This window comes from Condylura cristata, unplaced genomic scaffold (assembly GCF_000260355.1).
Source record: "Condylura cristata isolate star-nosed mole 26May11 unplaced genomic scaffold, ConCri1.0 scaffold00005, whole genome shotgun sequence".
Lineage (NCBI taxonomy): Eukaryota > Metazoa > Chordata > Mammalia > Eulipotyphla > Talpidae > Condylura > Condylura cristata.
The window spans coordinates 59,987,922-60,014,854 of record NW_004567106.1 but is presented as its reverse complement, the minus strand read 5'-3'; the positions used below and the strand labels follow the sequence as shown (position 1 = coordinate 60,014,854).

The 26,933-nt window shown below is 37.0% G+C and overlaps 1 protein-coding gene across 2 annotated transcripts in view; it reads right to left on the bottom strand.

The window, feature by feature from the left end:
• The window catches only part of KLHDC10 (kelch domain containing 10), a 48,227-nt gene extending 31,218 nt beyond the window's left edge, over nt 1–17,009 (bottom strand). Inside the window, exon 1 of one of the 2 annotated variants that reach the window (XM_004677040.2) lies at nt 16,727–17,009. In XM_004677040.2, the coding sequence (XP_004677097.1) occupies nt 16,727–16,874 (148 nt within the window). In that variant the 5' untranslated portion in view covers nt 16,875–17,009. The remainder of the gene's footprint in view (nt 1–16,726) is intronic. The other variant, XM_012721027.1, reaches the window with a different exon arrangement.
• Nucleotides 17,010–26,933: the final 9,924 nt, after the last annotated feature.

Below are 26,933 nucleotides of genomic sequence, written 5' to 3'. Positions count from 1 at the left end.
CTTTTTCTGCAGGAATGGACATGCTAATGCTAACCTTCAGGTGAAAATGCAAGAAATCCACAGCACCAACAACCCTGAACCTTGAAGAACTAAGTTGAAAGACTCAAGACACACTTCTTGATTTCAAAACTTACTATACAGTATTCAAAACAGTGTAGTCCTGCCATAAGAAGGGAGTAGAATTGAAAGTTCACAAGTAAACCCATATATCTATAGTCAATTGACTTTATAAGGGTAACAAGACTGACTTTAACAATAACAATGGGGAATGAATAGTCTTTCAACAGATGGTCCTAGGACAACTGGATATTCTTTGAAACCTAGAATTTTATACCTACTAAATTCACATAAAAGTTTTGTTTCTCTCAAGCATCTGGTGAAATAATTACTCAAAAACATACATTCAGAATAAAAAAAATCCTAACTCAAGAATAATAAAGTGCAATTTAATGGTGCACAGAGGAACCAATAAAGGCTTTAGATTTAAATAAGCACTAGTTGGAGTGGGGAAAAAAATCTTTCTAACACTGAACACTACCATTACAGGTGATATCAACAGGAATAATTATGAGGGATGTTGGCTATTTCCACTTCTCTCTAAAACTATATTGGAAGATCTAAATAGTGTAATAACAAGAAAAGAAAAAGAAAAAGAAAAAAAAGGACCAAAGATTGGAACAGAAGAATCCACAAACAAACCTCAGAAGTAAATTTAGCAAGGTTTTGTACACACGGTCAATATACCCCCCCCCAAAAAAATCTCTAAACCAGTAATAAATAATCATAAAATGAAATTTTTGAAGATTTATTTTATTTATGCATATAAAAACAAGGGTGTAAGCCAGAATGTAGGGTGGGAAGATTCACCAGAGACAGTTAGGGGAGCAGAACAGGCAGATCTACTGAAATACACTCCTGAGGGGTGCAGTGGCAGAGATAGGAGAGGTCTGCTGTGCCATGTGGGTCAGCTCCCTGTCCAGGGATCGAACTCATACTCTAGTGGCTGGTGATAGCTTCACAGTGCTGAGACTTAACCCCTTGTACCACCACAGGGCCCCAAAGTGAAAAATTTTAATACCATTTATAATAGCATCAAATGTCACTGAACAGTTTTAAAAAGTATCCTATAGTACCTAGAAATAAATGTAACATTGAGTAAGATCTCTACATTAAAAAATATAAAATCTTATTTATCAAAATTGAAGGCCCAAATAAATGGTACCTTCCCCAGAAAAAAGGAAAAGACCTATTCTCTCAGTCTTTTAAATTCTGTAATTATTTGGCTTTACAACTACCCTTCATACAGTTAAACTGATTTAACTTTTATAGCAAGTGCTATCTACTTCACAGATGAAATGATCTACTCCTCAATATACACTTATTCTACAAAGATATACAGAATACCTGCAATATGCAAAGTAGCAGAGGCTTTGGAAATACAGTGGGAAGATGGCTCTGGCTTGTGGATGGTGCTGGTATTAATATTAAAAAATGCTAAAACTGCTTTGGAGCCTATTAAGTCGGGATGATAACAATAGAAAGTCTCATTCTAAAAACCTAAAGATATGTTAGAAAGTCAGTCCATTCTGCTTTTCTTAAAATCAGGAAGATAGTCACATTTATTGCAAATAAATAAAGGAATACCTGGTTCAGTTTTTATCAAAATGGATTATCACTACACACCAGTCAAAATGAGAAAAATAAAAAAATGATAGTAGTTAATGTTGGCAGAAATGCAGAGAAAGTGGGTTGCTCGCACACTAGTGGTGGGAATAGAAAATAGTATAGCCACTCTGGAAAAGAATGCAGCAATTTCTTACAAAACTAAATCTGTTATTACCATACAACCCGGCAACTACAGTGTTGGGTAATTTATACCAGAGAAATGACAACTTATATTGATACAAAAACCTATAAATAGATGTTCATAATAGCTTTATTCATAATATGCAAGTGAATAGTTAAACTGACTATGGTATATCCTATACCATGCATACTACTAAGTATCAATGAACTATGGATGTGTGTCACAACCTGAATGTTCTTCAAGGAGCTATGCTAAATGAAAAAAGTCAATGTCAAAAGACTAAATATTGTATGATTGCATTTACTGTACAATTCTACTTGCCTATTCTTGAAATAGAGACAGAGAACAGATTAAAGGTTGCCGGCAGTTTACAGGAGAGGTGACTGTGACTATAAAAGGTGGTATTAGGAAGCCTTTGTGACGGATCTGTTCTGTCTCTTGCCTAGGTTGTCACACAAGTCTGCATGTGATGAAACTGTATAGAACTCAGTACACATACAGACACACAAATGAGTGTATGGAAAGCTGAATAAAGGTGGTGGATGGTATCAGTATTGATTTTCTGGTTCTATTATTTATTATACAATAGTTACTAGATGTTATTATTCAGAAGAAGTGGATGAAAGGTGTACTGCTGTATTATTTTTTACAATTGAAAATGCATTAAGATAAATGGCAAATGAAAATTGCTGCTTCTTACCCCTTCGCTGTTGCTTGCCATTAGTGTTGTTCATTAAAAATTCCCTACCATGCTTCATTTTTCTGTTTTCTTTCACTTCAGTCTCCTCTTTTCTGAGACTACCTCTCTGACACTGGCAGAAAAAAGTAGGGCTATGATAGACTTCTACCCTTCTATAAAAGTTAAGGTAATCACAGCACATTGCGATGTCATTCTTCAAATACTGTATTTGAAAGTAAAGCATTACTTCATAGTAAAGTTGGTTGAGGAGTTGTCTCTGCAGGAGAGAAGGCAGGGAGGAGGAATCATGTTGGGCTCATGCTGTTCCAAAAGGCATATGTGACCCTGACACCAGCGTTCACCAGCTGAAGCCTCAGCTATACTCCTTCCTCTTCCTTAGAAAGGTTAAAAATTGAACGTTTTTTTGATAGAATCAAAAAGTATTATAATTAATGAACCTATGTTAGATTAAAAAATTAAATCGGACTCTAACAATTATCTTAGGAACTCTCCTGATTTAAAACTGCCTCATCAGGTTATTTTGCATTAAGTTTTTAAAATTAATCTATGAGTTGTTCCCACACCTATGTAATTTTGGGGCAACGTTTTTACCCCTCCATGCGTGCACATGCTTCACTCATGCCCCACCAAACTTCCTGTGTGGATGTCCTATCTGTTCCTTCTCCCACCCCCTCCTTACTCTGTAGGTAACTAGTGTATTTTTCACTGGGTATAGAAGTTTTTTGTTGTGCCTTGCTAGTATATGTTTCTTAGTTATTTATATTCCACAGATAAGTGAAACCATCTGGCATCTGTTACACTTCTTTCTGACTTATTTCACTTAGCATAATCACCCCAAGGACCATCCATTTTGTCTCAAAAGGTCTTATTTCATCTTTTCAGATGGCTGAGTAGTATTCCACTGAGTATATACCCCACAATTTCTTCACCAGGTCATCTATCAGAGCACTTCGGCTGTTTCATTGCTTGGCAGCGGAGGAAAGGGCTGCTGTGAACACAGGAGTACACACATCTTTTTATATTTTTGTACTTTGTACTTGTACTTGCACATTCTTTAGGTAAATATACTCTTAACGTTTATAAATGGCTACCAAGACTGAAATGAATTTTATAATAATGTCCCTGCTTTGGGGGCTAGTTTAATACTATGATAGGAAGAATTAATTATAATTACACTATAAGCTATGTGTATACTAACTGGTCTCCAAAACTTGTAATTTTGCAATTCTCAATGGAATCAGAAATACCCCAAGAATTTTAGAACGTACCTAGTGCAGCAGTTCCTGAGATGCTAGGCTAGCCCATTTGCTGTAAGCTTGTTAAAAATAATGATTATAAAACAAAAAACCAGATTACCAGGCCATCCCAGTAGGTCTGACATATTAACTTTGGTAGGAAATTAAAAAAATATATATTGGTTTTCTTCCCAGAAAAATGCACTTCCAGTCACAATGTTATATATGATATAATCCCCTGAAAGACTATTCACAGGCTCATAAATTGATGGACCCCAAATTAAAAACATAAAAAAGAATTTAGAGCCAGAATGTTTTAATTGTTTTCAAAAGGGTAGCTAAGTGGAAAAAGGAATAGATTTATTCCATATTCTGTCAAAAGAAACAACCATGAGGAACTCATAGAAGTTGCAGCTGAATTTAAGGAACTCTTTCTAATAATAAGAGACAATAAATCATCTCACAGCTCTCTTCACAGAGTAGTGGGCAGCCCATTAATCTAAGAGGTTGAAATTAAGTAGACCTCTTTAAGATAAGAGGTTAAAAAGACTAACATCTAAAGGATTCCCACATTTGAAGGTAGAAGGTAGTGCCTAATAACTTTCCAATTGTAACATTTTACGATTTTTAGAAGTCTTAGAAGGGAAAATGAAAAAGGAATATGATAAAAAGTTAATTTTAAAATATCATTAGCAGATGGGGTAAGGACATAGGTAGTTTGGTGGAGGTAAAAAAGAGAGAGGAAAGTCCACAGCTGAACATATTCTGTATGTATTGCCAGCCACTTTAGGATTACACAGCTAATAAGATGAAATTCTAAGATACACTGAATTAGTTTTTCTCATTTAAGGATATTCCTTTCAAAATTAGCCTCTCTCACTTTTTTTTCTTTTCCTTTATCTTTAGCCATACAGAGGAAAAAAGGGACCCAGGTAAAAATTCATATTGAAGCTTACAAAAAAGCCCCATTTTTTAAAACCTCTTATAAGGCTGTTTTCAGTGTTTAAAATAATAACAATAATAAAAAACCCAAGTGCCTACATTTGTACTCTATAGTGTATCTGCCAATGCAAACTACAGCCAGTGAGTCTGTTAACATTGCTTCCTTTCTATCTCCAGCAAAGTTTTATTTTTAAAAAAACAGTAACATAAGAAAGCATCCTATAACTCGAAAATCAACCAAATTAGTTTCTTTAAGAGAGACAAAATATGCAAATCCTAATTATATGGAGATAAAATTTTATAGCAGTAATACACTCAAAAGTCACACTATATTATTTGGCCTTTTCTTGCTTCTGAATTTCTTGTACTCTTATTTGAGTATCTAGAGTAACATCTGTCCCCAAAATCATTAAGAGAGAAAAAGGGAGACAAAATGTGCCCAAGAGAGAAAATGAAGGCAGGGGAGAGGAGACAAAATGTGAAAAGCAGGTTTTCAAATCAAACTACTCCTAATGAACATAAATTTTGCAACCTCCCTCTAAGGAACACCAAAAATAAGTTCACTTTTTTCCTCTCTAGGGGGCTTCTATATTTCTCGCCTATCGCCATCCTTTAGCTCCCCTTGTCCCTTTCCCAACCTCTCCCTCTTAATCTGATAGTCCTCACGGTGTCTGCTGAACCTGTCCTACATTATCAAATTGTCTGCTATGTAAATGTCCAGTATTTGTTTTTATCAGACTTGCTTTACTATGCTTAATTCTTTCAAACTCCCTCCATTTTTATTGAAAATGGCTACATTTTATTCTTTTTGTGGCTGAAGAGTACGGTGTAGGTTGGATATACCACATCCTCTTGACCTAAACACCCAAAGAGGATCATCTAGATTGCTTTTAGACTGCTTCCATGTCCTAGTTATTATATACAATGCTCTCTAACACTGTAGAACAAATAGTTTATTGTGTTGATGGTTTCACATTCCTTTGAGATATATGCAAGAGTGGACTTTACTGGGTCATTTAGCATTTCCATTTTTAGATACTTAAGGTAAATCTAGATTGCTTTCTATAGTCCCACCAAAAGACAGCGTTCCCCTTTCTCTGCATGCTCTCTAACACTTTTGAAAGTGTTTGCAATATATACCATTCTCACAGGTTTGAGTCAGTGTCTCATTGTATTTTCTTTTCTTAAAGATTTATTTATTTATGGTTACAGAAGTGAGGTACAGGCCAGAGGGGCAGGGGCAGTAAGAGGATTCACCAAAGACAGAATAGGGAGCAGAACAGGCAGATCAGGAAGTACACTGTTGAAGGGAACAGCCGTTGAGACAGGAGAGGTCTGCTGCGCCATGTGGGTCAGCTCCCTGGTCGGTGATCAAACTCATGTTGCAGTGGCTGTGGACAACTTCACAGTGCTGTGCTTTAAACCCTTGCACCACCAGGAAGACCCTGTATGAAAACTTTTAACTTGAGGTAATCCCAATTGTTCAGTTTCACTTTTATATCCTTTGCCATAGGGGTCAAAACATCTCTTATCACTGATATCATGGAACATATCACATGTTTTCTTCTATATGTTTTATTCCATTTGAGATTTATTTTTGTGTTTGCAGTTAGTAAGTGATCCAAATTTATTATTTCATATCTAGCTGTCCAAATTCCTCAGCAAAGGTGAAAACATTCTTTAGAAATACCGGCTCTTCCCTATTTCTACAGGTGAAACTGAAGAACAAAGGAGAAAGAAATTTGCAAATTCTAATGTTAAATGACTGTATCCAGAAATGTTATTTATTTTGCTACTCGTCTAGAAAAATAATTTTGAACATAAGAGGAAACCATTCTTGTATTCATTTTCTCTTTTCTTAGGTTACCATTTCCTGTTGGTAAATGCAGTGTCTCTCAAGAACATACCTAGACTTCATCAAAGGTGATAAAATCTTATGTTTTACTAAATCTGGCAAAAAGCAACAAATATTAACTAAGTAATAAATGCCAATCTGATATTTTAAAAACTTTTTAAAAGCCTAGTATATTAAAAAGAGCTATTTTGAAAAACTATGCAACAAGCAGAGCCCAATATAAACTAAGTAATATCAAATAAGAACTGCCAAAGACATATTTGTGTGTAACATTACATTCAGAAATAGCAACTATTATTCAGAAATAAGTATTTCAAAAGATAACATTTCATTAAAAAAACTTGCCTTAAAGCAGTTTTTTCTATTAATAAAGGTAAATTTTAGCCTTAAAATCATAACCAAGCAGAAAAATATTTTGATTAAGTTTTAAGAAGTAATTTCTCTCCCTGATGATTTTCTCAATGTATTGCGTTATATATGCACATGTATATAAAGCTAACTTTATATTTACTCTTCTAAAGTGCCAATGCTGGAGAATATATTAGAAATTTCATATGCCTGTATCGGTTCTGTATATTTGTCTGTTTTAAGAAGTCTGTTTTATGTGACATCAAGATAACTGTGGCTAGTGTTTGATCAATTATACATCTGATTCAAACTGAGCTGATATTTTGTTGATGAAACCATATGGCAGGAGCTACCATGGGTAAAAAGGGAAATAACTCAAAGAAAGTACATTCAACTTCCAAAGACTATTCATCTCAAGGACTATATCTTTAATTTCTCCATCTAGACCCATAAACAACTCAATGTTTTCATCTTAGATAAAACTTGGAGCACATTTATGGATATAGAGCAAATACAAAAACATGATACCAGGCTGGATTCTAAATGTAGTGGGAAGTGATGGAAAGATTTTGATCTGTGAGCAACAGAATCATAGTTAACACTTTAGGAAGATTAATCTTTTTTGTAAGTGTATATATGCAACAGGAAAGAAAGAATAGTCACATAGGAAGGGTCAAAAAAAAAAAAATAGGGCAAGGAAGAAAGGTAGGCAAGACTGTGGCCAATGAATTAGGGGTGAAGGTGAACAAAGAAGAAATCTAATGTGATCCCCAGGTTTCTGGCTTTAGTCACTAAACTGATGATGTAGCTATTCAATTAATGAGGATAAGGAACACAGTAAGAACAGGTCTGGCAGGAAAGAGGATGAAACTGGGTTTGGACATGTTGAATTAAAGGTACTCATCAATCAACTAGGTAGCAATGCATGGTATCCATTAGCAAAAGAGGTCTGGGCTAAAGACAGATTTGGGCATTATCAGGAAAACATACAGAGTAAAAAGGGAAAACAAATATATAATCAAGATATAATCTTGGATAACAACTAAGGGAGAAATAAAGGAAAACTAAGGAGTTCAAGAGATAAAAGAATAACTAAGTGCTCTTTAGGAATACAGACATTGTCTAATTACTGTGTATTCCTAGGCTCTACTACAGGAAGTAGCAAAAGTCAAAATCTAGAGAAGTTGGGAAGCATGAAAACTAAAGCTATCTAATGAACTTATCAATTAGAAAGTTATTACCTTAGGCAAAGCACTTGAGTAGAACAGTGAAGGCAGAAGTGAGACTGCAATAGATTCAACAGGAAAAAAAAAATAAATTAAAATAAACAGAGTCTGTTCTTTCTAAAAGCTTGTCTGTAAAGGATAGAAGTAAAATATGACATCAACTAGGGAAAAAACCCTAAAAGGTTATTTATATAATAAATTGGGGAGAAATCACAATTCTGCCTGGTAAATTAACAGAAAATGTAAAGAAATGAGTAAAACATTTAAATACATAACCATTTAAAGAGAATCCCAAGTTGTTACTAGTAATATGATAGTTATTTATATTAAATACAACAATTTATTGATAAGGAACTAAAAGTAATATATCCAAATATTGTTATAAACGAAATTACTATAGATGATTTTCACGTTGTTTCAAATTGTCAGTATTTTCCAAATTTTAACAATGAATTTATATTCCTTTTATAGTGGTGGTAGGAGGTATGAGACAGGAAGTTTTACCAAAGACAATGATGATTAAAAAGGAGGAAAAAACTTAAGAAATTCTAACCCAAGGAAGACAGATAACAGAAAGAGATGAAATATAAACAAGCAGAGAGCAGAAAAGAAACAGAAGGAAAAAAAATAAAATCTGCATAAAAATGAAGCCTTCATTGTAAGTAGCACAAAGGACTATAAACAGTGCTGAGATGTAGTAAGGGACAGAGAAAGGATTGAGAAAGGAAACAAGACATAAATGAAGACTGAAATTGATAAAACATTGTTGAAAGAATTAAGGAGGATCTAAGTAAATAAAAAAGCATCCTGTTTTACATGGAACTTTTTGTACATGGAAGAAAATGTTATTAAGATGGTAATACTCTCTAAAACAATATACAGATTCAATGTAATCTCTATGAGAATGCCAGCTGAGTTCTTTGCATAAACTAAGACTCTCAAATTGATTCTCAGTTTTATGCAGTTGGATGTCACTCAAAACAATTCTGAAATATAGTCAGAGGACTCATCTGTTCCAATTTCAAAACTTCCTATAAAGCAATGGTAGGTGAAGCAGTACAGGATGGGCTCATATACAGACATAACATAAATTAACAATAAGATGGAGTCAAGAGTCTGAAAATAAATCTATATTCTCATGATCAGTTGATTTTCAATAACAGTTCTAGGATCATTCAATGGGCAAAAAATAGTCTTTTCAACAAATGGTGCTAGGACAACTGACAGCCAGCTGAGATAATCCTTACCTAACACCAAATACAAAAGTCACTCAAAAGTGAGTAAAAAACATAAGTGTAAAGCAAAACCATAGTAATTCTTCATGACCTTGGATTTAGTAAAGGATTCTTAGATATGACTTCACAAGTAAGAGCAACAAAAGAAAAACTGGATTTCATCAAAATTGTGCTTCAAATGACACAATTAAGAAAGTAAAATGAAAATCATTGAATAGGAAAAATATTTACAAATCATATGTCTGATAAGGGACCTGTATCTGGAACATATAAAGAGCACTCAAAACTCAACAAAAAAAATCATCCAGTTAAAAATTGCGCTTGTTCTAATTTCAAAATAAGAACATGAAACGTGCTTGATATCAAAAGATAAATTATACAAAAGAGAAAAGCTATAGGAAAGTAAACAAATTAAAAAAAAAGATGCCAAACATCATTAGTCATCAGGGAAATGCAAATCAAAAACCACAATGAAGTGTCACTTCAAACCCACTAGGATGGTTAGAGTCAAAAGTCAGATAATAACGCGTTTTGGCAAGATATTGAGAAACTGAAGCCCTCATACACTGTTGGTAGGAATGTAAAATTCCAGCCTTCTGGGAAAACATTTTGTCAGTTCCTGAAATGATTAAATATAGACATAGGGTTACCATATGTTCTAAAAACACTACTCCTAGGTAAATACCTAAGAAAAATGAAAACACATGTCTACAAAGAAATCTGTACACAAATGTTTGGAGCAACATTATTCATAACAGCCAAAAAGTAGAAATAATCTAAATGGTCATCAATGGATAAATAAACAAAATGTGATATAACCATACAAAGGAATACTACTTAGCCATAAACATGAATATAGAACTAATACCTGTTACAATATAGATGAACTTTGAAAATATTATGCAGAGTAAAAGAAGCCTGTCACAAAGGGCCACATGATATATGACTTCATTCATGTGAGAAAGACCTTAGTAGGGAACTCTATAGAGACAAAGTAGATTAGTGGCTGCATGGTGCTGATATAGGTGTGAGGGGAGCAGGAAGAAAACTTTGTAAACAGCTAAAGGATCTGAAGTTTTTTTTTTTCCGTAAGGTAATGAAAATGTAAAATTGACTGTGACAATGACTGTACATATCTGAATATACAAAAGACAAATGAATTGCATATTTTAAATGGGTGAACTACATAGCATGTGAATTAGATCTCAATAAAGCTATTAAGAACATAAGTAGAAATGCTGAGAAAAAGTTTTGAAAGAATTAACTACTCTTGTGCTAAAGAAAATAAATAAAAAATGGAATTGCATGATATTTTGAAAATCTCTCAAAAGCCTACAATCCACTAAATACAAATAAAGCAGTGTTCAGAAAAACCTTATAATTAAAACAGTTGGGATGAATGAAAAAGAATATTATAAGCGTCCATCATATAAAGGTAGGAAAATAATCCCAAAAACAAGTATGTAGAGAAGGCTAAAGACTTAAAACAATTAAAAATAAATAATAATGGGAAAAAAGAAAGAGTAAAGCTGATTTTTTAAAAAAATTCAAGAGTTGGTTCTAACAGGAAAAAAGGGCAAAGGTTCACATACACAGAACAAAAAGTGATAACTGATAATGTAGTCTGTCAAAGTAGTGGAAATTTATTTTAAATTATAAAAAATCTTTCACTTCACACAAATTAATTTTGAAAAATTAGATGAAATGGATTATTTTCATAATACATAAATTACCAAAGCTTTCCCACCCTCAAGATATAACCTGTAAAGAGTCAACTTTTCATAGATAACTTTGAAAGGAACTACCCACACACCCAGGGTGGGAGATCCAGTGGCCTCATGGTAAATTCAACCAAACCGTTAACATCAATGTCAGTTGGCCAGAGAGGGAAAAAGGAAGGAGAAGTACAGGAAAATAAAATTTTGAAATTATTTTTATGAAATGGCATAATCTAATAAAGATAAATCACAGAAAACTATGAAATAATTTAGTTTATGAGTAGTATTGCAAAATTTCTATGTAAAATTCAACCCAACAGTACATTTAAAATTGTAACACACCATGACAAAGTAAGCTGATCAGGAAAGCAGGGGTGGTCCATTAACAATAAGTCTGTTAGTACAATACACCACCATACAAGGTCAAAGCAGGGAGATTACTTAATTCCCCTAGGTCCTGAACAGGCAAAAATTACTGAACTGACAAAATTTACTTCCATTCTTAAATACTGAATAAAAAGACAACTGACTACTTTAACATTATAAAACATGTACCCTTCAAGCTAAAAGACAGCTCTAACTTTAATAGGAAAGCATTTAAACATACCATTGTAGTTGGAAATCAGACAAAGATCCACTAGTACCTAATTTCGTAAATTATTGGAAAATATCAGCTCAAACAATTTGGCAAAATAAATACAAAAAAATTGGAAAGGGAGGGACAAAACTATCTTTATTTGGTAACAATAATAATATTTAACTGCAAAACCCTAGAAAAACAACTAAAAAACAATTACAGATAGTATCAGCCTTCCAAAGGAGGGTAGGTACTTAACTAATGCTCAGAAATGAATAGTTGTCTTCTATTCAAACAACAAGATAACAGCTATAACATAAATAGAAACCATTTATAACAGCAAAAAACCCCTGACAAAATATCAAGGAATACAGAGTAAGATATGTGGAAAGGCTACATGAAAAGAACCTTAAAATATTATTTAAGGATGCAAAAGATGATTGGAACAAGAAATGAACTGCCCTTGTTCTTAAACAGAAGCCTGAACCCCAGAAAGATGACAATTACCTCCACATCTACACATATACTGCAGTTCCAATGAGCACGGGGTGGGGGAAGCATGGACAGCTAATTCTGAGGTTTTGGGGAAAACAAACAAGCAAGAAAACTCTGGAAAGTAGAATGAGAGAGGATTATAATTAAAATTGGGATCATCAGATACAAATGGGTAAACTGATGAATAAAACAGAAAAAAATAAAATATTGGGTTGTTAATCGAATAATAACCCAAATTCTATGTAGGAACTAAGGAAATCTATATATAACATTTCAATACTACAATAACTAGATAGCCACCTGGAAGAAAAATAAACTTGGATTCCTACCTCAATACTAAATATAATTTATATGTTTATGGGGGGGAGGGAAGAATTTCATTTTAGTGAAATTATTCCATTAGAAATAATGTTGAAAGAGGTGTTTCTTATGACAAAACCTAAAATCCAAGAGATTGATAATTACAACTATTAAAAAAATTGCTAAATTTTGCAGAAAAATATCCCATAAGCCAGGTCAAAAACCCAATGACAAATTACGGAAAATATTTGCAACACGTATCAAGGATGAGGGGCTAATTTCCTTAAAATATGAAGTTCCTGTAAGTGATAGAAAAAAATCCCAATAACTAACAATTAAAAGATGTGTTAAATAAAGGAAACGAATATGGCTCCTATGCCTACTGAAATGATAAAGAAAAATATACCTACTAAATGGACAATAAAGAGTTTGATTACCCATTCTGATAATATAGGAATAGAACACCAGCGTGCGAACAGTGGGCATAAAATGGTACAACCTCCAAGGAGGGCAATTTGTTAACATCTATCAAAAATTAAATAGTACACAGCCTCTGACCCAACAATAGTACTTCTAGGAATGTATTCTAAAGACAGATGCACCAGTGTGCAAAATTATATATACACAAGGCTTTCCCCACCCACTTAACACACACACACACACACAAGGACACACACACACACCGCCCCACACACACTTCAGGAAAAGATACATAAGAAATGTATCCTTGATTATTTCTAGAAAAGGAAACAAATTAGCTGGGGGGTCAAAAGTAGAAGGAAAACCCGGCTTTTGTCATATGCTCTTTTGTACCATTTGGACTTTATCCATAAACATAAATCACATTATTTTGTAAATTGATTTCTATGTTATCTTTATCCCGTTTTGTTAGTTTTTTGCCTCTGTGTCAGTTTTCCTGCTCATATCAGCAACAATGTTGAACTTTCCCAGCTAATAATACAAGTATTTGATGAAACTCACTCAGTTATATCACAATTATAACTTGAATTCCCTATTCCCATGGTCTCCTTGGCCCTGAGCTCTACTTCTATTTATCTATTCTACAAAGCACTGCTCCCTATTCTTTACTAGGTGTATAGAGATTATGAGTTGGTAGAAATCCAGGACTAAGAAGGTATGGATAAAGTATGGATGTCTTGACCTCTGGGGCCAAGACACAGTCTCTATTATATTCATTATTATATTTTCAGAGACAACAAAAGGGAAGCAGTTGCTCAAACCAGGTTTCACAAATCATCACCTGAGCTGTCACTATGGACACAAAGTTTAGTTCACTATTTTATATATTTAAGAATTTTATTTCATCCATTTGTCCAGGGTCAAAGGGGCTTTTAAGGGGATAAATTTTTACCTCCAGAATCAGCCATAAAAAGATCAAGTGCAAAAGGAACTTACTTATATGTAATGTCAAAGTATTAGTTTAAATTAAAGAATAAATACGTATGAGTATGTGCACACATCTGTATATACATATATACTTGTGTGTGTATATTAAGAGTATCAAATCATACATATCAAGGGATCATACAAATACATGTAAGCCCAGGGAGAACCACATGGGGCTGTGAGTGTGTACAGGGAGAAGCAAATGAGCCAGAAACATTAGAGAGGCTCCCCTGAAAAACAGAGTGGGATCAAGCTGAGAACCAATGGAAGAGAAGTTAAAATAAGGATAGAATGAGGCGCGAGAGGGCTCCTACATGCCGGGGTGGCATGTGCAATGGCTGGAGGTGGTATGTCTAAAGAAGTGGTAAAAGGTGTCCTTTGGAGGGAGAAAACATGATGCAAAATTAACTGGAGATTGAAAGGTGGCAGACTATCCAGTATCTTTAATGCCACAGTAAGGATTTTTGCCTATTCTAGGAACAAAACTCTAGTAAAGGGTTGTAAGCAGATATGAGAATAGATAGTGCGTACAAAAGATTAGCGCATTGTGTGAACTGGAGGGCAAGAGAAGCAGGAAGAAGGCTTTGGAAGCTACTGCAGGAGACCTAGTGAGGAATGAGCACAGCAAGAACTGCAGTGACGGCAGAAATCAAGTAAATAGGGCTTGGTGGTGGATTGACACCTGAACTTTAAGGAGAAGAAAACGTTAAGGAGGATGCCCAAGTTTGGTTTGTGTGACTGTATTTATGAAGATATTACTGAAAAAAAGAGTGAATACTCCAGGAAGACCCGATTGTTTCTGATTCACTGGGACTAAATAGAGGGTGGAGACACAAAAAGAAAGCGTTCTGGGTGCTCAGTATCTGAAAGTCTTGGTACAGAAGGCTCAAAAATGGAATCAGATTTCAAAGGACAGAGAAAGTTAGCTTCTTCTACTAAAAATAAAATTATTTTTACCTCGAGTCAACCATAAAGCAGGCCTAGCCATTTCTCATCCTCCTCATCACCTAAAATCATTTTAAACATTTCAAAATAAAGTCTTTCAAACAATGGAGGGAGTGGGTGCCTAAAAGGTGATACTTGGAAGAATAAAGAATTGGTATGAAAGAATTGTAAAGTATATGTTGAGATAGCAGATGTTCCCAATTCCAAGAGTGAGGAAAAGCAGCTGCCTCCTTGGGAAAGAAAGAGTGAAGCGCCAGTGAAAGGGAAAAGAAAACAGAACAGGTTGATGACCCTATTGCTTGAATCTTCACAGTTTTTGAGGCCTATTATCTTTACCTCTGGTGAAACTGATGCTCCTGGCCTTGTGTGCTTAGGGAATGCAGAAACAGCCCCACACCTTATTAGAAACCATGGCTTCCACTGCCATCAGGTGGTAGCTACGAGGAAGTGCACCAACTAGGTTCTTGGAGCCTGGGTATGCCAATATGAAGCCCATAGCAATCAATCTAAGATCAAAGACCTAAAGACTGTAGTAGCAGAAGGCAAAAGAGTGATAATGTTTGGTAAGAGATTTATCTTCTAATCTGTCAATACACAAAATATAGGATTTTGTTATTAATTTGGGATAAGAAGATTCCCCCTTTTTTCATTTTAAAGATGACATATTTAGCAATTTTAGAATAACCAGTGTGACCATCATCTCAAACCCAAATTGTGGCAGTATACCTTATATATATATGACCATTTAAATGTCTTGATATTAACTTTAATGATGCATATAATTAGTCAATGTGTGCTCCCAACATATAAATAACCTTATCACAAGCATAAGCAATTGTCTCATTAAATATGTAAATTTTTCTGAATCTTCAAATTAATCAAACAATTTTAATTACTTAAAAGTGCAAGACACGGTAGTAGACACAATTCAAAACCAATCATGTTCTCAAAGTATATCAGTTAAACAAATATCACTGATAAAAATCAACTTCAACATTATTCACATAAAAAACAAGGTGAATTATTAACACATCATTCCTGACAGTTCTCCTATTCACCGTCAAAATAAGCTTGCCCAATATGATACTTTACATTGTGTGCAGTATTTACTTCCCTACCTTCCACCATACTGAATAGTCACTTAAAAAATGCATCCCTTTAAAATTGTCTGCACACTCATGTGGATTTGATTTATCTTTATTTTATAAGACACCTAAATTCAAGCATAGAAAATTGCAGGCCAAAACATAAAACAAAGGCATTGGATATATTTTTCCAATTGTCAGTCGTTTTCATATTGCAGACAGAGCGTTAATTTTGCCACTAAGTATATTCTTGGCGTTCGTTTACTCCTCTTTAATATCCAAACACTATATCACACTATGTCTCTGGATATTCCAAAATAATAATTCAACTCGGTGTTCCTAATTTCTAGGTCCTGTTTCCCAGCCATTTCCCACTCCACACACACACTTCCTCCTCCTTCCTTGTTTCAGAATACCGAACTTGAGGTGCTTTTTACAAAATCACTCTTTGGAATGCTCTCTCCTTCTTCTCTCCTTAATTTAGCACCCTATTTCCCACTGCTGGACGCCAATGTCTTTCTTTTACAAGATCAAACTGCGGAAGCAGAGACTGGGAACCGATTAAGCGAAACATTTGGTAATGTCAATGTAACCGCGGTCTCTCCTTTGAAAAGAAAACACAACTCTTAACACAGAGCTTTCAACAGAGCAAAAATACTTTTTCCGCTGTGTTCCTCATCCCTCCCTGACCTCAAAAACACCTTTCCTTTTCTCTAATCCCCAGCCCCTCTGCTATACGTGGGGCCTGACTTTCCTCCTCCCAAGGGAAAGAAAGCCAGGGAGAAAAGAAAGGGCAGTAGTCACCTCCCCGCCGCGCCCGCAAGCTGTCAGGACCCGGTCCCAGGACTCACCTGGCAGGTGCGGCCTCCCGGAGAGTTGCACGAAGCGGTTGAGCTGGCCAGTACCCCGACCCCCGCTGCCCCCGCTACCTCCGCCGCCCCCGCCGGCAGCGCCTCCTCCCCTCCGGCGGTTCCTGTCCCAGCCCTGGGCGGCCGACATGACCGGTTAACAATTGCCGCAGCCCGGTCCCGGCAGCCCCTGGCCCGGCGGCACTAGCGGAGCCTCCTTCCTGGGCTCCTCAAGAGACCCGGGAGACAGGGGAAGGGGGAGCGCCCGGTCTTCCCCGGTGACCAATGGCTGACTTCCTTGGTGACAGATAGCCAATAGCTAATCGTTTTCTTGGTAGGTGGAAGGAGGCGGGGAGAGACGTGGTAACCATAGCTATGGCTAAAAAAAAAAAAAACTTGTTGGGGGGGGGCAGAGAAAGGCAAAAGCAGCCACTCAACACTCGCATCCACCGCGCTGAGCGAGCCCGCGTCTGGGAGACTTGCAGGATCAGGCGGGCCAATCGAAGACCGAGTGAGAGAGGCCACGCCTGCAGGAGTCCCAGCGACTGGAGACCAACGACAGCCGGGATTTAGGAACCTTTAATCTTAAACACTAAAATGAGAAATGATATTTTCACATAATGTATATATATATTTGGGAACACTACAGTGTTCCTCGAGTTTTACTGACTGAGATTCCTTTTCTCAGACCGTTGACACACAAAGGACTCTCAGAGGAGGAAGAAACCCTGGGCGGAGTCAGCTTAAATTTAAGAAAAGATATTCCCGGGTTTCATTTGTCTTGTCTTTCAGTTCCACCGACTGAACTCCTCCTTTCCTCGGTGGAAGCCACGTCGCCAGCAAACACACAATTTTAAACCAGCGAACAAACATGGGAAAATATTCCAGCTCTCCAGTAATCTTCAAAACACAAATTAAGACCTCCAATAAGAAACCATTTCTGGCATATGCCATTAATATGTATTTTTAAAATAACACCCGGCAGTGAGAATGCGAAGGAAAATGTACTCTTACAGATGACCGACCGATGGCTACCTAAATGTTTTTATTCAAACTCCTTTTGACTTGTAGAAAACTGGAATCAACATAAAGACAGGAACAAGTACAGAAGATAGGGACAAGAAAAACGTAGATGTGCAGATCAGAAATGTCTATTGTTCCAAAATTAAACAAAAAATTTGCCTTTGAATTTGCTGGGCGCAGTGTAAAGTGGGGAAATGTAGATTAGTCACTAGTGTTTATTAATGATAAGGGAAAGCACATAAATTCCTCAGGAGAAACAAGTTTTCAGGATTCTTAAATCTGGAGGTTTTTTCTCTTTTTTCCTGACCCTCATATGGGAGGTCTTACATGAAGCAGAGAAAATAGAGAAATGTGCAGGAGCTGAGAAAGCATATCCTCTAAGTCATGCTATGAAAATTTCAGATCACCACGGATTCTGCCTCCTATTTTCCTACTTTCAATCCCTGTAGGCAGGTGTTTTAGCCATTAACTACTATAACCCACTGCCTCTGAAAATGTCTGGTAAATGGAATAAAGCCTTCACTCTAAAATATGAAAATCAAAATAAATGTTTATTTTTCTAAAGAAGCTGCCTCACTGAATAACCAAATAAATGAGGAAATTTTCTTCTTATAGGATTGTTCTGAGTAATAAAGGATGATAGAATATGTCCCTTTTGCAACTCCTAATGAATTTAGAGATCTATTCTTGAGAATCAGCCATTACCAGCTTCACAAAATAGAAGATGAGACATATGTGCCTCTAGAACATAAAATTGACTATGTTAAGAAGTAGTCTTGTTGGGGGGGGGGGATGAACCTGGACTTCATCAGACATCTTTATCTGATGATAAACTTGTAAGACATGCAGAGGACAGGGAAAAAATATATTACAGAGATGTAAACAGCAAGACTGGACTATGGAAATTGTATAGGGTAAACAAGTTTCTTCAACAATTACAGGTTTGGAGAAATAGACAGGTTTGGAGGGGGAAATCTATATATTAGAGAGACTCGCGATGGTTATATAACTTTGTAAGTATAAATCATTGAGTAGAAGTGGTTGCACAATTTTGCCAATGCCAAAGACTACTGAAAAGTATACTTGAAAATGGTGTATTTTATGGTATTAAACTATATCTAAATTAATTTTTTAAATATAAGGATGAAGAAGTAAATGAGGAAATAGATGAAATAACATTGACTTTACTTTAAATCAGTGAATGATATCTCAAGAAAGTAGTTAAGAGATAGAAACTTGAAAGACACCAATCAATTGAAATAGATTTGTGTGAATCCTAAGGGGGGCAAACATAAGGAGACCACTGGAAATTTGAACAATGAATATTTTATGATATTAAAGAAGTATATTAATTATTGTAGCTATTTAAACTAAAATTGGGGGCGTTCCCTCATGGTGCAACGGGTGAAAGCACAGCACTGCAAGCCAGCAGTGGTCACTTCAGTGCAAGTTAGAACCCCAACCCCAGAGGTGATCCACGTGGCATGGCAGACCTCTCCTGACCTCCCCTTCTGCTCCCCTCAGCAGTGTGCTCTGTCTATCTGCCTGTTCTTCTCCCTACTGTTTCTGGTGAATCCTCTCACCTCCTCTGCACCTCTAGCCTGCACACCAGTTCTGCATAAATAATCTTCTTAAAAATTATCAAAAGACTTCTTATCTTTTAAGAACACATTGAATTATGTATGGATAAATTATGTCAGTTATTTGCTTCAAAATAACGTAGAATCTGGCAATACCACGCTTAGTTAAAATCAAAAGATATCAAACCTTAACTGCTCTTTGACTTCATAGAGAAAACTCTTCTCTTCAGCAAAAGAGCTGAGAGGTAGAAGACACAGAAAGCAGAAATGGGAGGGCAAGTGTCTGCCCCCTTCAGCCCAGAGCCATAGACCTGTTCTGAGCACCGAAGTTGTTCATCTATTCATTTCACAAAATTGACTGAAATAGCCAATATATGTGCTGAAAGGCTCACAGCCTGCGAGTGAAGGAATCCTGAAAACAGATTAAGGACAATACAATCTGCAGGGTGTGATAGCAGAGGTATGACCCAAAAAGTGATGGGGACAAAACGGAGGGAGTATTTAATATAAGTTGCCATTTTTAGTAGCCTGAGACAGCAGTTTCATGAAGATAGCATGACAAGCGCTTGGAACTCAAGTTCGTATGAACTCAGGAAACAAGTCAGTCGAAATAGGCAAGAAGTCTATATTGAGAATATTTTCCAAGAAATTGTTTTGTAATTGTTGGAAATGTACAATAATTAAACAAATTGCAAAAATTGTCTCTGAGTAAAGATTCTATAATTACAGCATTTGGTATGATGGCATAGAGGATAGGGAAATGGTGAAAAATATTCAGCAGGTCATGATACCTACTTTTACTTAACCTATTTGTGTCTTAAGCTTAGTTCTGTGTAACCTAATGATTCTCAACTCTGACTGTACTTGAACTAATCTGAGGCTATTTTGGAAGATAATGATGTTGAGTCTCCATCAGACCATTGGGATCAGAATTTGTGGAGCACAAGCTTTGGCCATATTTTAAAAGTTCTCTGAGATATTATAAATCTACAGCTAGGTTATGAACACAAGTGTAATTCTCTGTATTGATTTTATTACATGCAAAAGGAGTATAATGTCTTTGGTTGTGGCAGCATCTGAGAGTTGTGAGAAATCAATGAGATAGTACAGGCTATATGAAAGTATATGGGAAAGAACCTTGGGTTTTGCATAGGTAAACTAAGTTTTCATTATGAAGTGGGGAAGTAGTTAAATGATGTTGCTTGACATAACACTGAAGAGGTAAGTTTCATCAAGAAGTTTAGACTGAATTATAACGGAGTGCACAGCCACTGAAAGCTTTAATCAGACGTGACATGATCAGATTTATGCTTTTTAAAAAAGATTTATTTATGCATACAGAACTGGGGTACAGGCCAGAGAAGCAGGGGCAGTAAGGAGATTCACCAGTGACAGAGTGGGGAGCAGACCAGGCCAACTGACGAAGTACACTGCTGAGGGGAGCCGCAAGCTGGTCAGGAGAGGTCTGCCGCCTTGTGGGTCACCTCCTTGACTGAGGATTGAATTCATGCTGAAGTAGCTGCGGCTAGCTTCACAGTGCTGTGCTTAAAACAGTCGCGCCACCAGCGAAGGCCCCAGATTTATGTTTTCAAAGGCCACTCCAGCTACTGTGACTGGGATAAGGCTTTATACTGGATGCTGGGTGAATCTGCCTACGGGCAGCAATCCCAGGGGAAAAAAAACCTCTGCTCCCAAATATCTCCTACCTCCCACACCAAAGATTTGTCATGTCACATTATGTGTGTTTGAGAGCAATATAACTCAAGATTGGAATTCTTGCTTAGGCTAATTTAAATGCAGTACTGTTCTAGCACTAAGTCACTTGGAGTCTTATCACCATCAATTATAAAGACAGTGCTCTCCTAGTGTTTAGTAACTAAAAGACTGAAACAATGAAACTCTATTATTTTGTTACAGAATAATACCTTTAGTTTTTTACACCAAGAAAATGACACAATGTGATGCAATGATATATTACTTTAGCTGTTGCAGGACAAAGACTGCCATATAATATGCAAATATGCATTCACACCAAATAAAGACCACATGATGTCACAGCAGGCAGTTCAAAAGCAAGTCCCAAGTTTAATAAAACTGGAAGCTAGTAAAGAAAACTGAATAATAGTTATTCATTTTAGGAGTTGTGTGAATGACTCATTTTGTCACAGGGCAGGGAGAGGAACACCCCTGAACCCCCAAACCTGCCTGTTCTAAATAGGTTCTGCGATCTGCTGCAACAAAACATATAAGACCTTTAATGGAAAGGAACTTTAATACAGTGTGCAAAACAGCAAACATAAAGAATATAGTTTTTAAATCACCCACCCCCTCATGGGTAAAAGTCTACCCAAAAGGGATTGGCCCAAAGAAAGGCCTGAAAGCCCACCACAAGTCTAAAGCACCTTCTGGGAGAGACTCATAAAAAAAGGTCAGAAAGGGGCCCTCCCTGGTGGTGCAGCGGGTTAAAGCACAGCACTAAGAAGCTTAAGCCACTTCCGCATGAGTTCGATCCCGCCTGCCCCGAGGAGATCCACGTGGCGGGGCAGACCTCTCCTGACCCACCCCCTGCTCTCCTCAGCAGTGTACTTCATCTATCTGCCTGTTCTGCTCCCCGCTCTGTCTCTGGTGAAGCCTCTCACCCTTCGCATCTCTGGCCTGCACCCCAGTTCTATATGAATGAATAAGTAAATAAATCTTTCATATAAAAAAAAGGGGGGGTGTCAGAAATGGCTAGACAAGTCTGGGAGGAAAAGAACAAAATCAAAGTCAAGATAAACACATCTCTTTCAACCAGTCCAGGACCAAGAAACAAGGCAAAGCTTCTTCACGTGTCTCTCTGCAACATGTACCTCTCTCAGGTCTCCTTCTGGCTCCCCATCCTGCTCCCTTCCTCTTCAGTCTCTCCAGATTCTTCTCTTCTCTCCTAGCTCCACCCTCCTTTGGGTGGGGCAAGGAACCTGAAACTAACCTTTTTTCTAGGGACCACACAGGTCCAATCCCTTTTGATTTTTTTACTCCACCTTATCTATGGTGGCACAGATTTTAGGGTGCAGCCCTAAAAGACAGTCTTCTTAAGGTTTCCAGCATATGCAAAAGCAGCAGCAGTCACCAGCATTGTCCATGAATACTCAGTATGATGGTCATTACTGAAAAATAGTCCATCAGTACATGTGAAAAGAAAAAAAAAATACTTCTGGTGTATATATATCAAAATCTCAGGCACAAACAAGAAAGTGTTTAAAATCTGGTTTAACTTTTAATTTTGAAACAAGTATCTGCAATATTTAACACGAAGTCCTGATATCATTTCCTGAAATTTCAGCAACAGTTGGTTTATATGCTCATTTAATGCAGATTTAAGTAACACTAATTTAACAACAAGGGAACGAGACGGTTTTATGAAGATAGCAAGTGACATCTCATTAAATAGGCATTAGAAGAATGCTCTCTGACAAAGATTTGTGAACTATTAAGTCAGATTACCCCAAACAAGTAAACAAAGCCTTGGAATTATTTATATCATTTTGTATCTTTAGTTTGACAAGCTTTCATGAACAGTCACTCTCTGAATGTGTTAATACTACTGAATCTAAATTACAATAGCAAATTAAGTAGAGAAAATAAACTGAGCCATATTTTTCTACTTTTCTCCCACACTAGTGACTGTAGTTCAGTGGAGCAAATTATTCATCAGAGTAAATGTGAATTGTTTCAAGTTAATGTTTATTTAATTTATAAATTTATTTTGAGTTTATAAGTACTATAAGCATAAGGAGCTTATAAATAATTTATGCATTTAAAAACATTTTGAAAAAAATAATTTATCAACATTGAAGAGGGCCATTTTTCTGTTTAAAACAGGATGAACAAAATTAAGCCATGGAATAAACATTACTCAATTTTAAGAAATGCTGTTCTACCAAATTCTCCTTGCTAAAGTTAAATTGAGTTTGTTAACAAGAAGCCAATAAAATCCTAATTAATATACTCCCTCCAGAGTTGTGAGAAATAGATGCAAACCATAAAGAACAATACAAAGGTGAGGTATTTACAAGACAAAGTAGTTTCCTAAAAAATACTTTTTAATTAGTTAACTGAGAGGTGAAGTAAAATAATACATAAAGTCAGAATAGTCCTAAAATTGGCCCAAATAGTTATGTGGGTAACTATAACATCTTTAAAATAATTTTTTAAAAGACTTATTCATTTATACATACAGAAGTGGGGTACAGGCCAGAGGTACAGCTGCGGTGGGGTGAGAGGATTCACCAGAGACAGAATAGGGAGCAGAATAAGCAGACTGACTGAAACATACTGCTGAGGGAGCAGCAGGCAGGTCAGGAGAGGTCTGCCACATCATGTGGGACACCCCTTGGCCGGGACTGAACTCATGCTGAAGTGGCTGCAATAGCTTCATAGAGCTGTGCTTTAACCTGTTGTGCCACTAGGGGCTCTAAAGTAGCATAAATTTTAATTTTAAAAAATAATGAATGTATCCTCATTGCAGCTTCAAAAGGAACAAAATGAAATTCCCCTTCACCCTCCAATCAATCCTACTTCTCACTTAGACAGTTAACAGGCCCTCCCTTGTGGCGCAGCAGGTTAAAGCACAGCACTGAGAAGCTAAAGCCACTTCTGCATGAGTTTGATTCCCGCCTGCCCCGGAGGTAACCACATGGTGTGACAGACCTCTCTGCTGCTCCCCTCAGCAGTGTACTTAATCGATCTGCCTGTTTTGCTCCCCACTCTGTCTCTGGTGAAGCCTCTCATCGCCCCTGCACCTCTGGCCTGTACCCCAGCTCTGTATGGATAAATAAATCTTTAAGAAAAAAAAAAGACAGTTAACAGATTGGTGCTTATTCCTTCTGATCTTTTTGGCTGTATTCACATGCATATATACAGCTATCTGTTTCAGTTTGTAACATAAACTGATCTTCAGAATGTATTCTTCAGATGACTTTTTGATGACTTTTTTTAAGATTGGTTTATTTACGAATATAGAACTGAGGTACAGGGGCAGTGAGAAGATTCGTCAGAGACAGAGTGGGGAGCAGACTGACAAAGTACACAGTTGAGGGGAGCAGCGGGCGGGTCAGGAGAGGTCTGCTGCGCCATGTGGGTCACCACCCTGACCCAGGGTGGAACTGGTCCTGAAATGGCTGCGGCTAGCTTTGTAGTGCTGCACTTTATTAAACCATTGGGCCACCAGGGAGGGCCAGTATATTGTCTTTTAGAATGTAAGTTTACAAATGCAGCTAAACTTAACAGGTGTTAAAGAAATTAAATACAGACAAATTTAAAAACTAACCCTTGTAAGTCAACTACAGGATTGAGGCATCCAGGGCCAGAACGGGAAGGACAAGAACAAAATGGAGTACAATGGACTATGGTGATAGACTAAGAGTGCTTTGGTGGTGACTGTGCTATCGTAAATACACTGGAAGGCGAGATCCTGTACTTCTCAAACACCAACAGCATCAATCAACATTAACTCAATTAAAAAAAAGAAAAAGGCCCTCCCAGGTGGCGCAGCGGGTTAAAGCACTGCATTGAGAAGCTAAAGCCACTTCCGCATGAGTTCGATTCCCGCCTGCCCCGGAGGTGACCACATGGTGTGGCAGACCTCTCCTGACCCACCCGCTGCTCCCCTCAGCAGTGTGCTTCGTCGATCTGCCTGTTCTGCTCCCCACTCTGTCTCTGGTGAATCCTCTCACCCTCCGCATCTCTGGCCTGTACCCCAGTTCTATACAAATAAATAAATAAATATTTAAAAAAAAGAAAAAAGAAAAAATTTCGGGCCCTCCCTGGTGGCACAACTGGTTAAAGCACAGCACTAAGAAATTAAAGCCACTTCAGCATGAGTTCTATCCCTGACCCGGAGGTGATCCACATGGGCTGGCAGAACTCTCCTGACCTGCCCTCTGCTCCCCTCAGCAGCGTACTTCATCAGTTCTGCTCCCCACTCTATCTCTGGTGAATCCTCTCACCACTCCTGCATCTCTGGCCTGCACTCCAGTTCTGTATGTATTAATAAGTAAATCTTTAGGAAAAAGAAAAAAAAAAGAAAAAAGTTAAGGACTGCAGATGAATACAAGGAAAGTTGCAGTTACCTTCAGCTCCTGAAAAATCTTTCACTTCAAAAAGGAAGAAAGGGCGGGTTGGAAAGGGCAATTTCTCTAAATGGGAAACATAATTTGTGAAGGTCTTGAGTGGATCTGGAAATACCCTTGTTGACCACACTGTATACAAGTTGAAAAACTCCCCACTGTCTTTCATTTTCCCTGAAGAATTTGTTCAAGACACACTGTTCTGGGTTCTCCATGAAAATTTCACTGCTTGAAGCCTCCCTAGTGGCACAGGGATTAAAGTCTCAGTACTACTAAGCCAGCAATTGATGCAAGAGCTAGATCCTGGCCAGGGAGGTGACCCACATGACACAGCATACCTCTCCTGTCTTGTCCATTGGTCCGCTTTGCAGTGTATTTCAGTAAATCTGCCTATTATGCTCCCTACTCCGTCTCTGGGGAATCCTCTCACACCTACCTCCCCCACACCTCTGGCCCACACCACAGTTCTTTTATGCATAAATAAATAAATAAAATCTTTTAAAATAAAATAAAATTTCACTTCTAAAACTCTTTCAACCTGGTGAAAGACAGAAGAGTCTATTGTCACTTTTTCAGAACAATAATTTAAACATATAAAATGATAAACACAGGATTACAAAAGGCCCAATGTCTATCATACACAGACACACAAATATATATATATATGTATAAATGTATGTGTACATATATGGAAATATACATGCATGGATGTAGAAATGTAGTCATACATGGCTGTTCATGCCAAAGTCTTGGAGGCCTCCTATTAACCTCCTCCCTCACCTACTATGTAAAACCTATCATGCCAGCTATAGCAACCAAAAATATCTCCAGAAATTGTCAAATGTCCCCTGAAAGGCAAAATCATTCCCATTTGAAAAGAACTGCTAGTAAAGGACTATCAGAGAAGAAAACAACCACTCAATGAAATGAAAACACAAGCTGAATGTATTGCTTGATACAGACAGCAAAAAGCACACTGGTCACATCCAAGCTTCAAGTAGATCAGATTGCTAATCCTATATTGGATTTTGAAAAGGGGGGAATTTGGGGGTTGGAGATCTTTCAGAGATCTAAGTGTGTTGACATCAGTTGTACGAGTGATAATTTGGTGTGAATATTGTTGATGGATAGCAATCAGAGAAAGATTTGTTTCTTTGAGATTGTCTGATTTTCAGAATCAAAAGGTTGTCACTGATTGAGCCTATGCTCACTGCAGTGGTAATCACTGATTGATTGAACTTAAAACTGGCTCTGATTTCTGGCTGTTATCTTGGGAATATGGGAACTTAAAAATATTCCTTGTACTCTATATGCTATTGTGTAGAAGTGGTGGTTGAAATCTGTGAGAGTTCTCTTCTGATTGATTTAATTTTCTAAGTGGAATTGGAAACAAGTCATCAACAGATAGAAAGAGCGGGTAGGTAGAGGTAATAGAAATCTAAGGAGAGAGATATAAAATAGTTATCTATGAAAGTGGGAGAGGAAGTTGATGAAGGAAAT